Genomic DNA, 15,681 nt, shown 5'->3' with positions numbered 1-15,681 from the left:
AAAAAAAAAGAAAGAAAGAAAAAAATCATCTCTAAAATTTCACATAACAGAGGTATGAACATGCTTTACAGTACTTAGTGAGACACAAATAAAAGAATGGCATAACATTTTCAGGGAAGGGGTCGGCCACCAGGGCAACCACAGAATTTTACTGATTACATTTTCTACTAATGCAAACCAATAAATTGCAACTGTTATGGAATCATTCTGAGTAACAATAAAAAGTTAAACATGGCTAAAAAATCCACTGTGGTTGATAGAATTTCATAAATTAAACCCTCATGTAACAAGGCCACGGCCGAGGCATGTTGGTGTTCACTAATGATATAAGACATCTTCACACAATGATATCAGGAGGTCCGAAATGCAAGAAAGTCCTAAAGTATTAACTGATATATCATACAACAACAACAACTCAGCCTCATCCCAGCTTAATGGGGTTGGCTACATGGATCAGATCAAAGACAGCAAAAGGAAGACTAGAAGTAGAAGGGGAAGAACACAAACACATCAAATCAGTAGAAATCACCTAAATGTGGGTCACCTACATGGAGTCTTGTCCTCCAATCAGATCGATTCGGGGTCATACTTGGGACAAGACCTAAACTATGCATGTCTTTCCTCACTACATCTCCTATGGTCATTGCAGTTTTGCAAAATAGCCTAGTCCATATAAGTGTGGAAAAAAACATGAAGTGTTTCTTAGTAAGCTGGAGTGCATGCAAATTGTAAAAAACAAGTGATATACTGTATACATATGTCATATGTGGATACAAAACTGCTGCGATTATTTTAGAATATAGAACAATGGATTGGCATGTGTGGCAGAGACTATAATTAATAGAGATTCACTGAACACAAACAGATATCCGAAGGACACAGCCAAACAACCACAACCAATGACTGGAAATTAATCAAACCCAAACCATGTGACTACATATTTGTTTGACAAGTCTGACCAGCAGAAAACAAGGTGAACTTTTCCCTTCACAGAGAAGATCCACCGAACACAGACATCTTTCTGATCCAATGTATCATATCAAGAAAATTTAACCTCTAATTAATGAAGTGGTAAAAGCATCACAATCATGCCACAACTACTCAACAAGAGAAGATACTCGAAAGAAGATTGCACCATAACAATGAAGAAGAACGTATGCATCATAGTTGTCAAGGCATCACCTAGGTGTCCAGGCGCCCTTTGCTTGTTGGTGTCGCCTTGATTTTTTACCTCCAATGTCTAGACTCGCCTAGCCACTGTGACAACTATGGTATGCATAACCTTCAAGCCTCTCCAACTAGAGATTCAAGTGTCAGCAGTCCTCACATTCCTTCCTAACCAGCAGATGAATTCAAAAATCCTCCAAGGGTATTGAGAATTTATTTGCAACATTTCAATGTTGTCCACATAACCTCCTACTAATTGTCCACAATTTGTTTCAGAATTAAAAGTCACTTGTCACCTTTTATTTCAGCATGAAGGGAAGTCCTATATTCTGTTGAGCAAACATAGAAATGAGACATGTCTTGATCATTCAACAAACACAAACACAATCCAGAACCGACTGAAAATTTGTTCTTATAATAGCAAGAATTTTATATATTTAAGAATGAAAAATCTTAAAGGTGCATGAGTGCACAAAAACGCTGATCACTAGTTCTACGTAAAACCACTCCTGCGATAACAAGTTTAGGCATCACTCAAGCAACCCCAACCATCCGGCACTTCAAACCAAAACCCATTACAGTTTACAGGTATAAGTCTCTCCAACATATTAACCTTATAAGAACAACAAGAGGCACCAATTCTTTTCTGGGGAAACCATGAAGGTCATCATTGAACTCATCCGTCTAGTAGTCATATCCTCCTAATCAAAACGTCATCTGAATATTGGAATTCCAGCTCTTGCTCTAATAACTCTTCCGCTAGTTCAGAGGAACTGATGCAACAAAATTCTACTTAATTCCCACATTAAACAGCATAATTAATTTCTTAGAAGTATCTCACCGAGAAGTTCAGGACTACCAAAAAGGGTGCACAGGAATACAAAGGGGTGCATGGACGTACATGGGGAGTGTATATGTATGGATTTGATTCTGCAATTTGACACATGGTTTATCCAGACCTTCCCGCCTATCCAGTTGTCAGAAATGCGACATCATTCCGCCATGTGGCAGAACTGAGGCCAACTGTAGAGATGAGCTTGTCTACACCGAATATATAATGGCCTTCTTGCATATATATATATATATATATAACAATCTAATGTCTTCTCATTACATATCTCATAAATGTACTGACTTCTACAGAAGTTTCCCAAAGGGGGGAGGGGGAAGAGGGGTTCATTCTCAATTAGTTCCAGGTCATAAGCATTTGGATCAATCATGCAAAGCACAAGGATCATAATGAAGACAACAAAATCAACAGGTCTCCTCTATGAGATATTTATGTCCATATCCTGGATTATAACCAGTTACAGAAAATACATTAATCATAGGGCAGCAGAAAGAGTATTCTATATCCTTAACAACTTACTAAGGTTGCCAAAAATACGTCCGATATCAAAAATATGCTCTTTCAAGCAGCCCAATCTTTACATGAAAATCCAACCATGATGAAGTTCACAGTATATATATTATATATGCTCATAAAAAGCAACAACATATTATATATATTTAGATATAAGTACAAGGTGGTAATTGATCAAGCAGAACTACTTGAATAAGCTGCAGCAAAACTTAAGGAGCGAAGATGACATTAGACATTTTCAGGTTTTCACCTAGTACAAATAGACTCTTTGCTATTACATCCCAAGAGGAACGCATTTATATATGCTCTTAAATAGCAGTGACCATCTACGATTTCTTATACCCGTGAAGATGAGCAGATATACACTGCTCAAGGGCACAACAGGCAATGTCAGCCAAGGATCTTGGAGACTGGATGAACCTACCAGTCCTCAAACTATTCCCAAGCATAATAGATTTCCTACCAATGACAACTAAAGAAAAAAATGAAATTATCTCACATCCTTGCAGACAAAATGGAACAGATATAATAAAAGCAGTTTAAAGTGTCAAGAGCAAGACGTGATTCAACACTCAACCCAACTGTTGTCCTCTATATATCATGAAGACTTACCAACCCACCTGCCACGAATAATGGTATAAGCACTTGTTGGACCATCAGAAGTTGGTATTTTCCCCAATATGATCCTGTGATGCAATATATATGTTAATGACTATGTTTGGGTGAAGTCATAGCTCATCGGTTATGACATAATAATTAAGAAGGATCTGAACAAATACACCTCCGGAATGACCCTCTATGGAAGCCAACCAGCTAATGGGTCAAACTATTGTCATTCAACAAAATTGGCAACAGTTCTTAAAACCCCATCAGACACCAACTTGTTTTTCTTCTTTTTGATTTTTTTTTAACACCAACAGTGTATTTTTCAAGTCAACTCCTACTAAAAAATAAAAAGGTTAACCCAGATTTCACCATGTATTCTGTTTCATTGTGCATGTAATTAAATCAAAACAGTTACTACCCATAAAGAAGATAAAAGAAGGACTAGAAAAGTCTGTATCACTCTACTTAAAATCAACAAAAGGTAATATCATGAAACCAGCAGATGAATAAGAAATTAGTCATGTAATTGATCAAAGATTTCACATAACTTTGTATACTATGTAATTGATTGCAGTATTACAAATCAGGTGAGGAATGTTTTGATAAGTAAATATTCCTTTACACAATTTCCTTCACAATGATTACTCTAGATTGTGCTGCAGGTGAACCAACCTCAAAGTGGATCCAAAGGGTGTTAAGGAATGTCTTCCCACCACACTTGGAAATACCTCATGGACCACCTTACATGTTGCAATTCGCAGGAATTAGACATGTTGAAATATGTAACTAATGCCGCAGGGGCATTCAGGGCCTTTCCCCGTTCCACCGACCCAAATTAATGAGGGGCGGTAGAAGTGGGGCATACTTGTACTTTTTCTTTCCTTGCTTATTATAAATAAAGGCTTGTGTGATCTCATTAAGCACTCGAGTATTCTACCATAATTTTGCTGTTAACAAGATAATACAACCACTCTCACTGGAGTGTAGTTTCAGAGACTGGTTTTGTGAGAATATCAGAAACTGGTCTCTTTCTCATTATTTTTCGGTTTGAAGCAGGTTTGGATTTGTGGTCTCCGTTTTTTCACTCTGATAAGAAAGTGGGACGTCCTACACTCCTACAGCTTAATCGATTCAAATCCCCAACATCATGTTGCAGGCTTGGTTCTATGAACTTTCTGAAGCTATTGGGTATCTTGAGGCACTTCCATCAGACAAGAGGATCAGAATTTACACTAGAGGACACTTGACTGTGGCAGGATTTTGGTCCAGTGATAAAATCAGAATGCTTTACAGCATTCCCTAAGCTTGACGTCAAGGGCTTATTTTTTCAGATTGCTATACTGCCAAAGCAGAGAACATGCCAGAAGATTGTGAATATAACATTTCATCCATAGATAGTCGATGTCGAGTTTCCAAGAAGCAGAGGCCTTCTCAAGCTTCACCTTTAGAAGTAGATGATGACATCCATAAGAGCTCATGTGAAGTTATGCATACCTGCGGTCCCCATCCATATGTGAGGACAAGAATTTTGAATCAATATCCTCTATCTAATATTGGATGCATAACCATTTCAATTAGGAAGATGACATGTTCCCAATTTTTCCTCCTTCAGGGGGTGGTCAACATAGGAAGTGGAGACCCTCAGGGCTTGAGGAGGGGCCCATCTCTTCTCACCTGGAATTCTTGGGCCAAGGCTCAAGCCCAAGGTGTACAGCCCATCTCTCCATCAATTTCATCATTGAACCAAAATCGAATGGGTCATGTGCTGCTAGTTCTGAGGATGAAAAGCTAAATTTAGGTTCCAACCAGTTCAGCTGATCAAGTCTCTGGGTTGTCATTTTAATGTGGTTCTGATATACATAAACCAGTACAACAACAACAACAGGATCGATTACAGAGTAAGAAATTTCATAATCAAGAGAAATTATATAAATCAGATAAAAAATTCAGATCAACGGATCCTCCTGGTTGAGTGCTCCTCTTTATGTCTAGAATAGTTTCTGAAAGTATAAGCCAGATCCAAGGGCTAGATCTAATTATACAGACAAGCCCTTGTGGAACTAGGAAAATCAAAATCAGCCAAACAGAAAATCGTTTGAATGGTCAAATTTCAGATTAAATGCAACCAATCTTAGATCTACCTGTGTTAAGGAAATCAAGATCAACAGAAACTACAAACTCAGTTATCGAATCCTCCACCAAAATAGCAATTGATAAACTCCTCCTCAGATAAGGAATGTAGAATGCAGCCAGTAAAAAATTCATGTTCAACAGCGGGAAATAGATTAGGATACTGACCGTTTGATATTGATGAATCATGAAACTAGAGTAAAGATCAGACCTGTAGATGCCTTGATTTCCAGCGATCCTAATGTGATTAGGAATGCTCTAATGCAGGAACAGAAGTTGAGTTTGAACAGATTCAATATTCTTCAAGAGGAGATCAAAAAGATAAGAGAATAACACCTGGGCTTCTCACCGCAAGGAGTTATCACCATCAATTCGGGCCTTGATTCTCCACAAGGAGAGCACTGATTCACCACAGAGCCAGCAACATAACAGCCTTTGAAACAGAAAATGTGGGCAACAAAAGACCCCCCCTTCCTTTATTTAAACAGAAATAAAACAGACTTTAAAATGGACCAAGAAACCCCCTAGCTGTCCCCCCTCACAAGTTGTCCCATTCCTTTTAAAAGTCAAAAATAATGTGGGCCAACTTAAACCTTACAGAAAATGAAATAAAATAACAACTTAAACTGGATCAGGGTCACAGGCCACCAGTTCAACCGAAACTTAAATCACTTAAAAAAAAAAAAAAAAAAAAAAACAACAACAACAACAACAACAACAACTTAAATTAAAAACAAAGTGGGATCCAGGGCACATTAAGCCTGGTTCTTCTTGGACTTCCTACGCTGGTAAGTGTTTAACTCGGCATCACATTTCCAAGTCCTAGGATCAAATTCTGCCACTACCAAGGAAGAGGGGGCCCAAATGGTGGCACTATGATCGTTTAATTGGTGACGTGGTCCAGTCCTGAGGCACATTAGGACTTGTTCAATTAAGAAACCCATTCCATGGGTGACTACAGGAAAGTGGGCCATCTACCTGGCTCACTTTAGGGTGAAGCCGTGAAGGGTATAGGACATTTTTCAGGGACCCATCTTATGTTGTTGCTGAATCTACTCTTCCTCTGGTAGAAAGAGCTCTTAGGGAGAGGAACTCCAGCACTAGTGAGCTCATTTTCTCATTTGATAGGTTCTCCTTTTTCATTCTCTGTGTGCCATTGTACAGGAACATGCTAGTTAACCCATGGTGTGTTGATCAACCTCATTCCCAGCAACAAGGTGCAACTCAATATGGACTTCAAGATGGGAGGTCAACAATCTGTAACCAGTAACTTGAGAGAGGAGATAGGAGAGAGGAGAGAAGAGAGAAGAGATTTGAGGGAGAAGAAGAGAAGAGAGACGGCAAAGAGAAGATCAGCCGATATGTATGGCTGTCCCCCTCATTGTGTATTTATAATAATCAAAATTAATAAACTTACAATTAGAGACCTTGTTGAAATAGGAAACAAAAACCCTAAACTAACCAATTTAGGAAGCAAAGTACTAACCTAAGTCTACTCTAACTAGGAAACAATGAACCAAAAGGTCAACAACTAACCACGATAGGGACACACCCCCTTTATCATGACACATATCTTACCACTCCCCCTCAAGCTGGTGTATACATATATCAAAAGAAAAGCTCCATCTTGGACCAACAAGAATTGAAAATTAAATGTAACACTGGTTTTGAATAATAGTTGTAGACTCTAGTGAGCATAGAGAGAACTCTAACCAACCATCATAAACCAAATAGCAACATTAGGCTGCTGGACACCAAGCAACCGCATCAGGTTGCCGAGGACCGAGTAACAGCATCAAGTTGGCGGTGACCAAGTAACAGCATCAGGTTGTTGGGGACCAAGGAGCAGTCTCAAGTTGCCGGAGACCAAGTAATAGCATCAGGTTGCTAGAGACCAAGTAACAGCATCAGGTTGTCGGGGACCAAGTAACAACATCAGGTTGTTGGGGACCAAGTAATAGCATCAGGTCGTTGGGGACCAAGTAGCAGTCTCAGGTTGCCGGGGACCAAGTAACAGCATCAGGTTGTTGAGGACCAAGTAGCAACATCAGGTTGCTGAGGACCAAGTAGTAGCATCATAGCTGATAAATAATAATAATCTTGAGCTGATGACTTGAGCAGATAAGAAAGAATTAAAATTGAGTAGATAATAACAATAATCTTCAATGGACCCCTCACGTGTGGCACTACACGTGGACAAATAATGTATCGTATGTAACGAAAGAACATTCCATTGCTCCGGATCCCAATAATCAAGAGCATCACAATAAAATAATGTCCAATCTCCCCCTTCACAGTAGCAAATTATCTCCAACCACAACGTCATGCCAGTCCCAATGTTCCAAAAAATTGCAAATTCCAGATTGATGTGATCTGAGACCCACAAAAGCAATAATATTTCACATATATATGCCCAATGAAAATTCTGTAATTATCTCATGCAATCCCTAATTGATGCGGAACTCAGGTCAAAATATCCAACTGTGTTTGGTATGGGCCCACCCAAGCACACAATAGACAAAAGTAAGGGTGAATGGCAAAACCGTAAATTGGGTAAATTGGGAATAGAAAGGGGTGTGGTAGAACTGTAATTAAATTAAGCTTCACATTAAAAGCACAATCCAAGGCCAAAAGGTAAATTGGGAATAGAAAATAAAATAAGGACAAGATGGACTTAGTGGTAATAGGAAGGGTATTGGTGGAAACTTAAGAATGAAGTAAGGATTGAAAAGTACTAAAGTGACCAAAAGCAAAAGGGAGGGGTAGTTATGGAAACCAGCCTTTAAATAGATAATAATGTGGGCAAAGGGGAGTCATAGAGAGGAGAAGGTGTAGAACCAGAACCAGCGTATATCAAGAGAAGAACTTCGATTGACCACCAATGGACCTGAAATTTCAGGTGGAGAATCGCATAACATGGTCCTCTTGAATGCAAGAAACAAACAGGACAACCACCAAGGTAAGGTTGAACAAAAATAATCCCTGAAATCAGATAGGGTGGTAGTTATAGATTCAGGTCTGATTTCAAGAACATATCACACAACTCACTTTAAGTTTCATTCTGAAACTCGGTATACTGGGTCGCCTCCAAGAGGAATACTAGTAACCAGCAGAGGAAACCATTTTTCTTTTTTCTCATAACTGAGAAACAATGGAAGGGGGTAAAGCAGTACCAATAACTATACCGTAGGAACCAGAAGCAATTCCAATATCTAAGAATGACTCATCTTTCCCCTTGCAATAAGGAATCAGAAGCGGTAAAACAGAGGCGAGAGTAGTAGTTTCGAGACGGATTGTAGCTTGCAGTATGGCAAGGATAACCTTGCAAGGAGGTAACAAGGGCAGCAATATAGTCTACTTCCTTCAGCAGTCACACAGCGGAAATACTTCAACATGCAAACAGAAATCAGGCGGAACCCCTTCTACCAGCAACATCAAATGAGAGAAACCCTGCTACAATCCAAGCACTTGAACTGAAAGAGAAACACATAGCAGCAAAGCAAATCAAATGGCAACCAAACAGTCCTTGGTCTGAACCCTAGTTCCACGGAGTGAACCAAACAGTAGTAGAATCATATTTGATATCCGACTGTAGCAGGATATAATAAAAGTGTCTCCAACATAGCACCGTCAAATACCATCATCTTCGAACTTCAGAACTTCAAAGGGGGAAAGTTCAGCAGGGGAGAATCGATAACAGATAAGTTTCGGAAACCTTTTAGAAACCCTAGTTCTTATCCATGAACTAGAGTTTCACTAGTAGCATCAGAACTTGAAAGGACTCTCAAAACAGAGCTACTGGCTACTGCTCTGATACCATGTTACAAATCCAAGATCTGTAACCAGTAACTTGAGAGAGGAAAGAAGAGATTGTGGGAGACGAAGAGAAGAGAGACTGCAAAGAGAGCAGCAGCTGATTTAGGAAGTAGAGTACTAGCCTAAGTCTACTCTAACTAGGAAACCAAAGATAAAGTCAACAACTACCCGCGATAGGGACAAACCCCCTTATCGTGACACAAAATCTTAATAAAGGTGATGCTTATTTTGATTAGTGCTAACTGCTAAGAAAGCTATGGCTTGAGCTCAAATTTCCCATGTTAAAAGAGTTGCAAGCTTCCAAAGCTCATGAGTAGGAGTAGAAGGAATGGAATAAGGTGCGGCACCCAAGGAACTTCCCTCTAGAATCTAGTATTGCAAACAAGAAGAGAGGAAGATCCTCACCTACAATCAATGAATAAAAAAGTCAAAAGATTTTTTTCCTGAGAAGAAAGATACTAGTTTTTTAAAGCTCTAGAGTCGGGGAAAAAGGTAGACCTAATTGGTCCAGGTGGCAAGGAATACTCGGTGATGCAGATCAGTCACCTAAACGGCTTATTTTATTCAAAATAAGCCTTGGATAGTGTTATCTAGGTATTGTGCCTTTGTTCCCATGGGTTCTCTTTGTAATAGGCCACTTTAATGGGCCTAATATAAGGGTAGAAAGTGGGAAAAAGAGATTTATTTCATTAGTTTAGTTAAAATCCATATGCCTTTTCACCTTCCAAGGCAGCATTAAGTGTCTTCCCATTATCAGTTTTCTATGTTTTGGCAACAGTTTTCTCTATCTTGGAAGAAGATTTCTAATTTCTAATTTCTATGTCTAGGATTTGTTATCTATGTATGGGAAATTCCAAAGGGGTTTTGCAATTCTAGGAGTCTCTTTAATGTTATTGTGTTGTACTCAAGATTTCCAACTCTATATAATGCAAATCCTGGCTGCTCTCAAAGGCAACCAATGAATTTTCAAGCATGCTATATGAGTATTATCTTATGTGACTCAAGAGGGCTTAGGCGAGACTCCTACAGCCGGCACTAGTGGGACTCTAGCTTGCCAAAGTTACCTTACTATCTTCAACATTCAGCTATCATCGTCCATCACCATTTGCACTATTATTGATGCAGAATCGATGTTGTTGAACCAGGTTGACCCTTTGGGCAATCTCAATCGAGATGAACCGGGTCCGATTGGATTTTTGGATTCATTAGGATCTTTAGGATTTTATTTTATTTAGGGATTATTTGCAATCTTTTAATTTGGGTAGTTAATAGTCAATTAGGGAGTTACCAGTTTGAGTTTATTTTGTTTCTAATTTCCTTAGTTAGAATTTAGGAAGTAATTTGAAGTTGCTAATTTTAGTTTTAGATTTTACTAGGCAAGTTTTGTGAAGCCTGCGGGCGTGTGTGAGTGATTCCCTTTCCCCCCTTCTTCTTAGTGCGATTTCTCCCTCTCCCCTGCAACTCTGAGACCCCTCTCAGGGATTTCTTCCCTACCCCTACGGGCCCTCCATCAAGTGGTATCAGAGCGAAAGATCATCTCCTTTGTTCTCTTTTCTTTCCCACCTTATCGTTCTCAGTTCTGGTTTCCACAAAGACTGAGAACAGCAAGCAAAAAAAAAAAAATTCATCTTCCACAGCAACACAAAACCCCTCCCCTATCACCTCAGCTCTACCCCACCGCCTGCCCCTTTGCATCGAAACCCCTCGTTCCAGCAGCATTGAAAAAAAAAAAAAATTCCCCTCTAAAACCCACCGTAGCCCTACTCTCCTTCTCTTCTCTTACGTTTCCTTTCAATCCCTTTGGCCTTCTTCTATTCTCCTCTTGTTCATCCTTTCTTTCTTCCCTAACACTGTCAATACCCTGTTCTCGCAGAAGGTTGCAGCCCACGGAAAAGTGGATCCATCTCTTTCGTGAGAGATCAGATTGGGTCGAGCTTTTGATCGAAGGTAGTTCTCCCCAAGGCGACTTGAACCCTAGAACTTCAACCCCAAAGTCCTCTCCTATGGTGAAGAGTAAAACCTGCAACTGGGTTCCATCGACAGCCATCACCAGCCTCAGTTTCAGAAGCTTCCCATATCACTCCGGCCTGCTGATCTGAGCAATCCCCTTGTGAATTCAGTACACCTTCTCCTTAGGAGTCTACGCCTGAAGTTTCAAGAGCAGCCGATTCGATTTGAAGGAATTCTCTGTGTGGGAGTCTTGCTGGTCTACCGCCTTGCCATGGTGCTCCATCGAGAAGAAGAAAAAGGGTTCTCTTATGGGTTTAAATAACACTTGCTGTTATTACAGATAAGCCTTTGTCACTTGTTTTACAATAGAACCCTTGCATTGAAACTTTATTTCAGTGTGACCCCCTCACCTTTTTATTTCCAGAACTGAGCCTTTTCTTTAGGACTAATTCCAGATCTGTCCTATTCATCTATTTCACTCAAAATAGGGGTCTAAATTGTGCCAGAAATTACTTTATTGCCCCTGGTTTGTCGAGATTGAAATATTTGTTCTCCCTTCTCTTTAAAGTGCTAAAATTGCTCCTGAAATTACAAGAATTTCCCTACTCTTTTGAAGACTGGTTTAGTTACCAATTGTGGGCCCCATAAGCGATTCAATTCTAACTTTTTGGAACCTGGATCTGAGTCCGACACAAGATTGGTCATGGATTCTTTTGTATTCAAATTTCGAGTGCGGTTGCCCAATGGAAAGCCTGCTAAATTGTTAATTGATGAGTGACTAAGTGAATTTTGTCAACAGCTATGTAATGGATATATTGTCAGAGACCGACCAAATAATTTTTGAGTCGGAGAAAATTGCATTTGTTGAATTTTCTGATCCTCCATATTATGATGGTGCTTTTTGTGAAGTGTTTGACACTCCTAAGCACATCATTAAATTGGGTCGAAACTGGTTGGAACAATGGGACGGTATTCTTGATCGTGACAACAATGTGTGCACCCTCCAACCTTACCACATGCAAAAAAAATTTAATCTTCATAGATTGATTGCGTCAAAGAAAATGATACCCCCAGTACAACCACAAGATGAATAAGAGGCATCAACACAAGTGAAAGACTGTCCTATCGTGGAACAGGTGATGACGACAGAAAGTGAGAAAATTGTGGATCAAGCAATGAAGGGCATCAATGTAGTGTCACTTGTTCACCATCATGAATTTGTTCTTCCCCATGATTTTTCAGACTTGAATGCACCTCCAAAGCTTCACATCATGGATTTTGTTCGTGATGCAAACGACAAGCAATTCACCCCCGTTCGTGAGTTTTTATTGTTATTATTCTATAAAACTCGTGGACGAGTTCTTCTCAACATCGAGGGAGTTGATGCATAATCGATGCTGTTGAACCAGGTTGACCCTTCAGGCAATCTCAATCGAGATGAACGGGGTCCGATTGGATTTTTGGATTCATTAGGATCTTTAGGATTTTATTTTATTTAGGGATTATTTGCAATCTTTTAATTTGGGTAGTTAATAGTCAGTTAGGGAGTTACCAGTTTGAGTTTATTTTGTTTCTAATTTCCTTAGAATTTAGGAAGTAATTTGAAGTTGCTAATCTTAGTTTTAGATTTTACTAGGCAAGTTTTAATTTTCAGTTATTATATAAGAGCATGTAATCCAAATTATTAGACAGATTGAGAAGATGAATTGAGCTTGAGTATTTGTGAAGCCTGCGGGTGTGTGTGAGTGATTCCCTTTCTCCCCTTCTTCTTAGTGTGATTTCTCCCTCTCCCCTGCAACTCTGAGACCCCTCTCAGGGATTTCTTCCCTACCCTTACCGGCCCTCCATCAATTACCACCCTCATCATTCAAACACCAACACAGCTGGATCCGAACTAAGCCATATCTGACCCCAAGCTGTCCAACACCAAACCCTATTCTCTACCAGCTTTCAATCTTGGCGTGCTAGACCTTTAGGCCAGCACCACTTGGCCAATTTCCTCAGACAGACCTAGATGCATGATTATTGGGATACAAGAAAAGGCCAACATATCTGATTGGAAAAAGGGCGAGTCGGGAATCAAAAGGTTGAACCTGCAGAGAGAGAAAATTGCTCTTTAATGAGGGAAGGCCTCTCAATATTTCGGGCGGAACCCTATTCTTACCTAGGGGTGTCATTTTCTAGGCCCACGCCAACAGACCAACCGAGACCTGCCCAAATAAAACCAAAACTGAGACAACTGCTTATTATATGGTCCGGTTTTGGTTTTAGGATATGTAGCTTTTTATTAATCGGTTGGACCCAGTCCAACCCAATTAACCTGATAGACCGACTGATTAGAACCAAATGTACAACCCACCCAAACCCAACCGATTAAGACCACTAAGGACAATCAATTAAGGACTAATTAACCTATCCTAAATCCTAATACCTTTCGCCAAAATATGGACAAAAAATGGCTTAACCTATCAATTTTTACCGATTAACGCAATCGGTTGGACCTGATCTTGGCCCTCAAAGGGGCAGGACAGATTAAGCCCGACTGAAACCAACTGGGCATGCTTCATGGGATAACAAGGCATGAACTAGCAGAGTTCAAGAACTGCTACTACCAATCTAGAGGTTGCTCATAGCATGAAGGCCAAGAAGAGCAACTTTTGACGCAATATCATCATGGAAAAGTTAACTTCAGTGGTAACTCCCACACCATGAATTCAAACATATGTGATATGTTAACCACAAGATTAAACAACACACTTGGGCATGAATTAGATAAGGTTCAATTCATATAGGGTTTCATTTCCCATTGCCACAAAAGGAGCCAATGTAACAGATTTATTAATGTGGTGCTTTCATGTTTATTGGGTTAGTGTTCATTCACATTATGATAATGATAGTTTCATTAGTAAAATTATGGTTTCTCATCATATGAAAAAGGGAGTGACTGACAATTAAGCACTTCAGCAGTGATCACAATAGTGTCTTTCCTAAGCAGACTAGTATTCCGTTTGAGGCAGCAGGACAATTTCCCACACTCATGTTTAGAGAGAGGGAGAGAAGAGATAAGTGTTGAAGAGCCGGGGGGGGGGGGGGGGGGGGGGAGGAAAGAAGGTCCCAAGGCTAGAGGCATTGTAGAAGTAAGAAAAATTAAAACCATGTCTAAGGTAAGCATTTTAAGAGTCAAAAGCAGCCATCCATAATAATGCAAATTGTATAATGAAAAAAACTGAAAAAAACCTGTTATCTGCTTCCACACGTACAGGAGGCCCAACATATTTCACCCGATCCCCTAGAAAAAATATGACCGTAAGTAGAATCATACATTCATATTGAGCGTCTGAAAGTCAAGACTAGAAAGTCCCTACCAGATACAAAAGCACATCTGGCTTTCAAACAAAAAAAATTTGTTGCAAAGCACATCAAAGTGATTAAAAATAGGAAAATTTCTCAAAGTTCCAAGCATAGATATATAAAGACCATTGCAGGGCCAATAAGGTCTTCATAAAAAATGGGGATTACATACGCACATCATCAAGTGTTAAAGTTCTCAACCTATTCTTTGCATATCACTCTTAAACTTTTTTCAATCGTGGATTGCTTGTATTGTCAAATTAGATTTCTACACTTCTGATTTCTAATCAGTAACAGATGTCTGGAAAAGCTGCATTTATTTCTCTTCAGGTAATCAGATTCATGTATTGGTAACAGAGATGAATAGCCAAACAGGATAAGCACAGCCCACCAGATTCAGTTGGGAAAACACTTAGTTGAGTTGAGTTGTATTGAATGTGTTGGTAATCTTCACTTATGCCAAACTAACTAAAATTTGAAAGAAAGCAGAACTGGTTTAGTCAAAATTCAGGCCAACTCGACAGAAAATGGATGCTAGCAAAAGTAGATTGCGCCTCTCCTCAAAGTAGTCGAGTACCACAGCAACTCGGTTGACTTAATAGGGTCTTAACATACTCTATTATTTATTGTCTCCACCCATTTGATCAGTAGCTGAAGCCAACAAAATGCAGGCAGAACAACCAATTCTACAAACCAGCCAGGAAGGTTAATCGCTAAATAATGGCATATCCAAACCGAATTCGAATGGATGTCAACTAGGATTACCGATTCAAAAGCAGATGGTGGCATATATTTGATCTGCTTATTTATTGCCCAATATGCATGCTGGTAGAAAGAGTCCTGAACCCCCAGAACAGGGGGCTCTTGCTCCCCGCAAACCCCAGGCCCTTCAGAGCAGCAATAAGACTGCCACTATCCACATATGAATTCAGAAATCCTAGTCGGAATCACCATGAACCCACACAAGCAAGCGAACACTCAAATCAAAGGATTAATGGCAAAACAATAAATAAATTGAAGTTTATAAGACTATTGGCAGAATTGTAAATAGGTGGAATATTAAAGGATAAGTTGGTAGTTAAATGGGAAGGGATATAAATATAGTTAGATATAAAGAATAGGGCTATACTTGGAATCAAAAGATAACCAAGGACAAAGCAGAATAAAAGGCAAAATGGGGGGTTATTAAGGTAATAAAACCTAAGTAAACTATTGAGAGTGGGGGGAGGAGACAGATCGTCTCCTACCTTTGGAAGACAGAACAGTGGCAACAACCGGGGCGGGGGGGGGGGGGGGGG

At 39.6% G+C, this 15,681-nt stretch overlaps 1 protein-coding gene across 2 annotated transcripts in view; it reads right to left on the bottom strand.

Annotated features, from left to right (window-relative positions):
- The window catches only part of LOC122059726, a 40,597-nt gene that overhangs the window by 10,943 nt on the left and 13,973 nt on the right, over positions 1-15,681 (bottom strand). Inside the window, exons 7-8 of one of the 2 annotated variants that reach the window (XM_042622741.1) lie at positions 14,270-14,321; positions 3,151-3,216 (exon numbers count right to left, since the gene is read on the bottom strand). In XM_042622741.1, coding sequence (XP_042478675.1) covers positions 3,151-3,216; positions 14,270-14,321 — 118 coding nt within the window. The remainder of the gene's footprint in view (positions 1-3,150; positions 3,217-14,269; positions 14,322-15,681) is intronic. The other variant, XM_042622749.1, reaches the window with a different exon arrangement.

This window comes from Macadamia integrifolia, chromosome 2, assembly GCF_013358625.1.
Source record: "Macadamia integrifolia cultivar HAES 741 chromosome 2, SCU_Mint_v3, whole genome shotgun sequence".
In the NCBI taxonomy this organism is placed as follows: domain Eukaryota; kingdom Viridiplantae; phylum Streptophyta; class Magnoliopsida; order Proteales; family Proteaceae; genus Macadamia; species Macadamia integrifolia.
The sequence above is the reverse complement of the archived record's forward strand: the minus strand, read 5'-3'. Positions and strand labels throughout refer to the sequence as shown.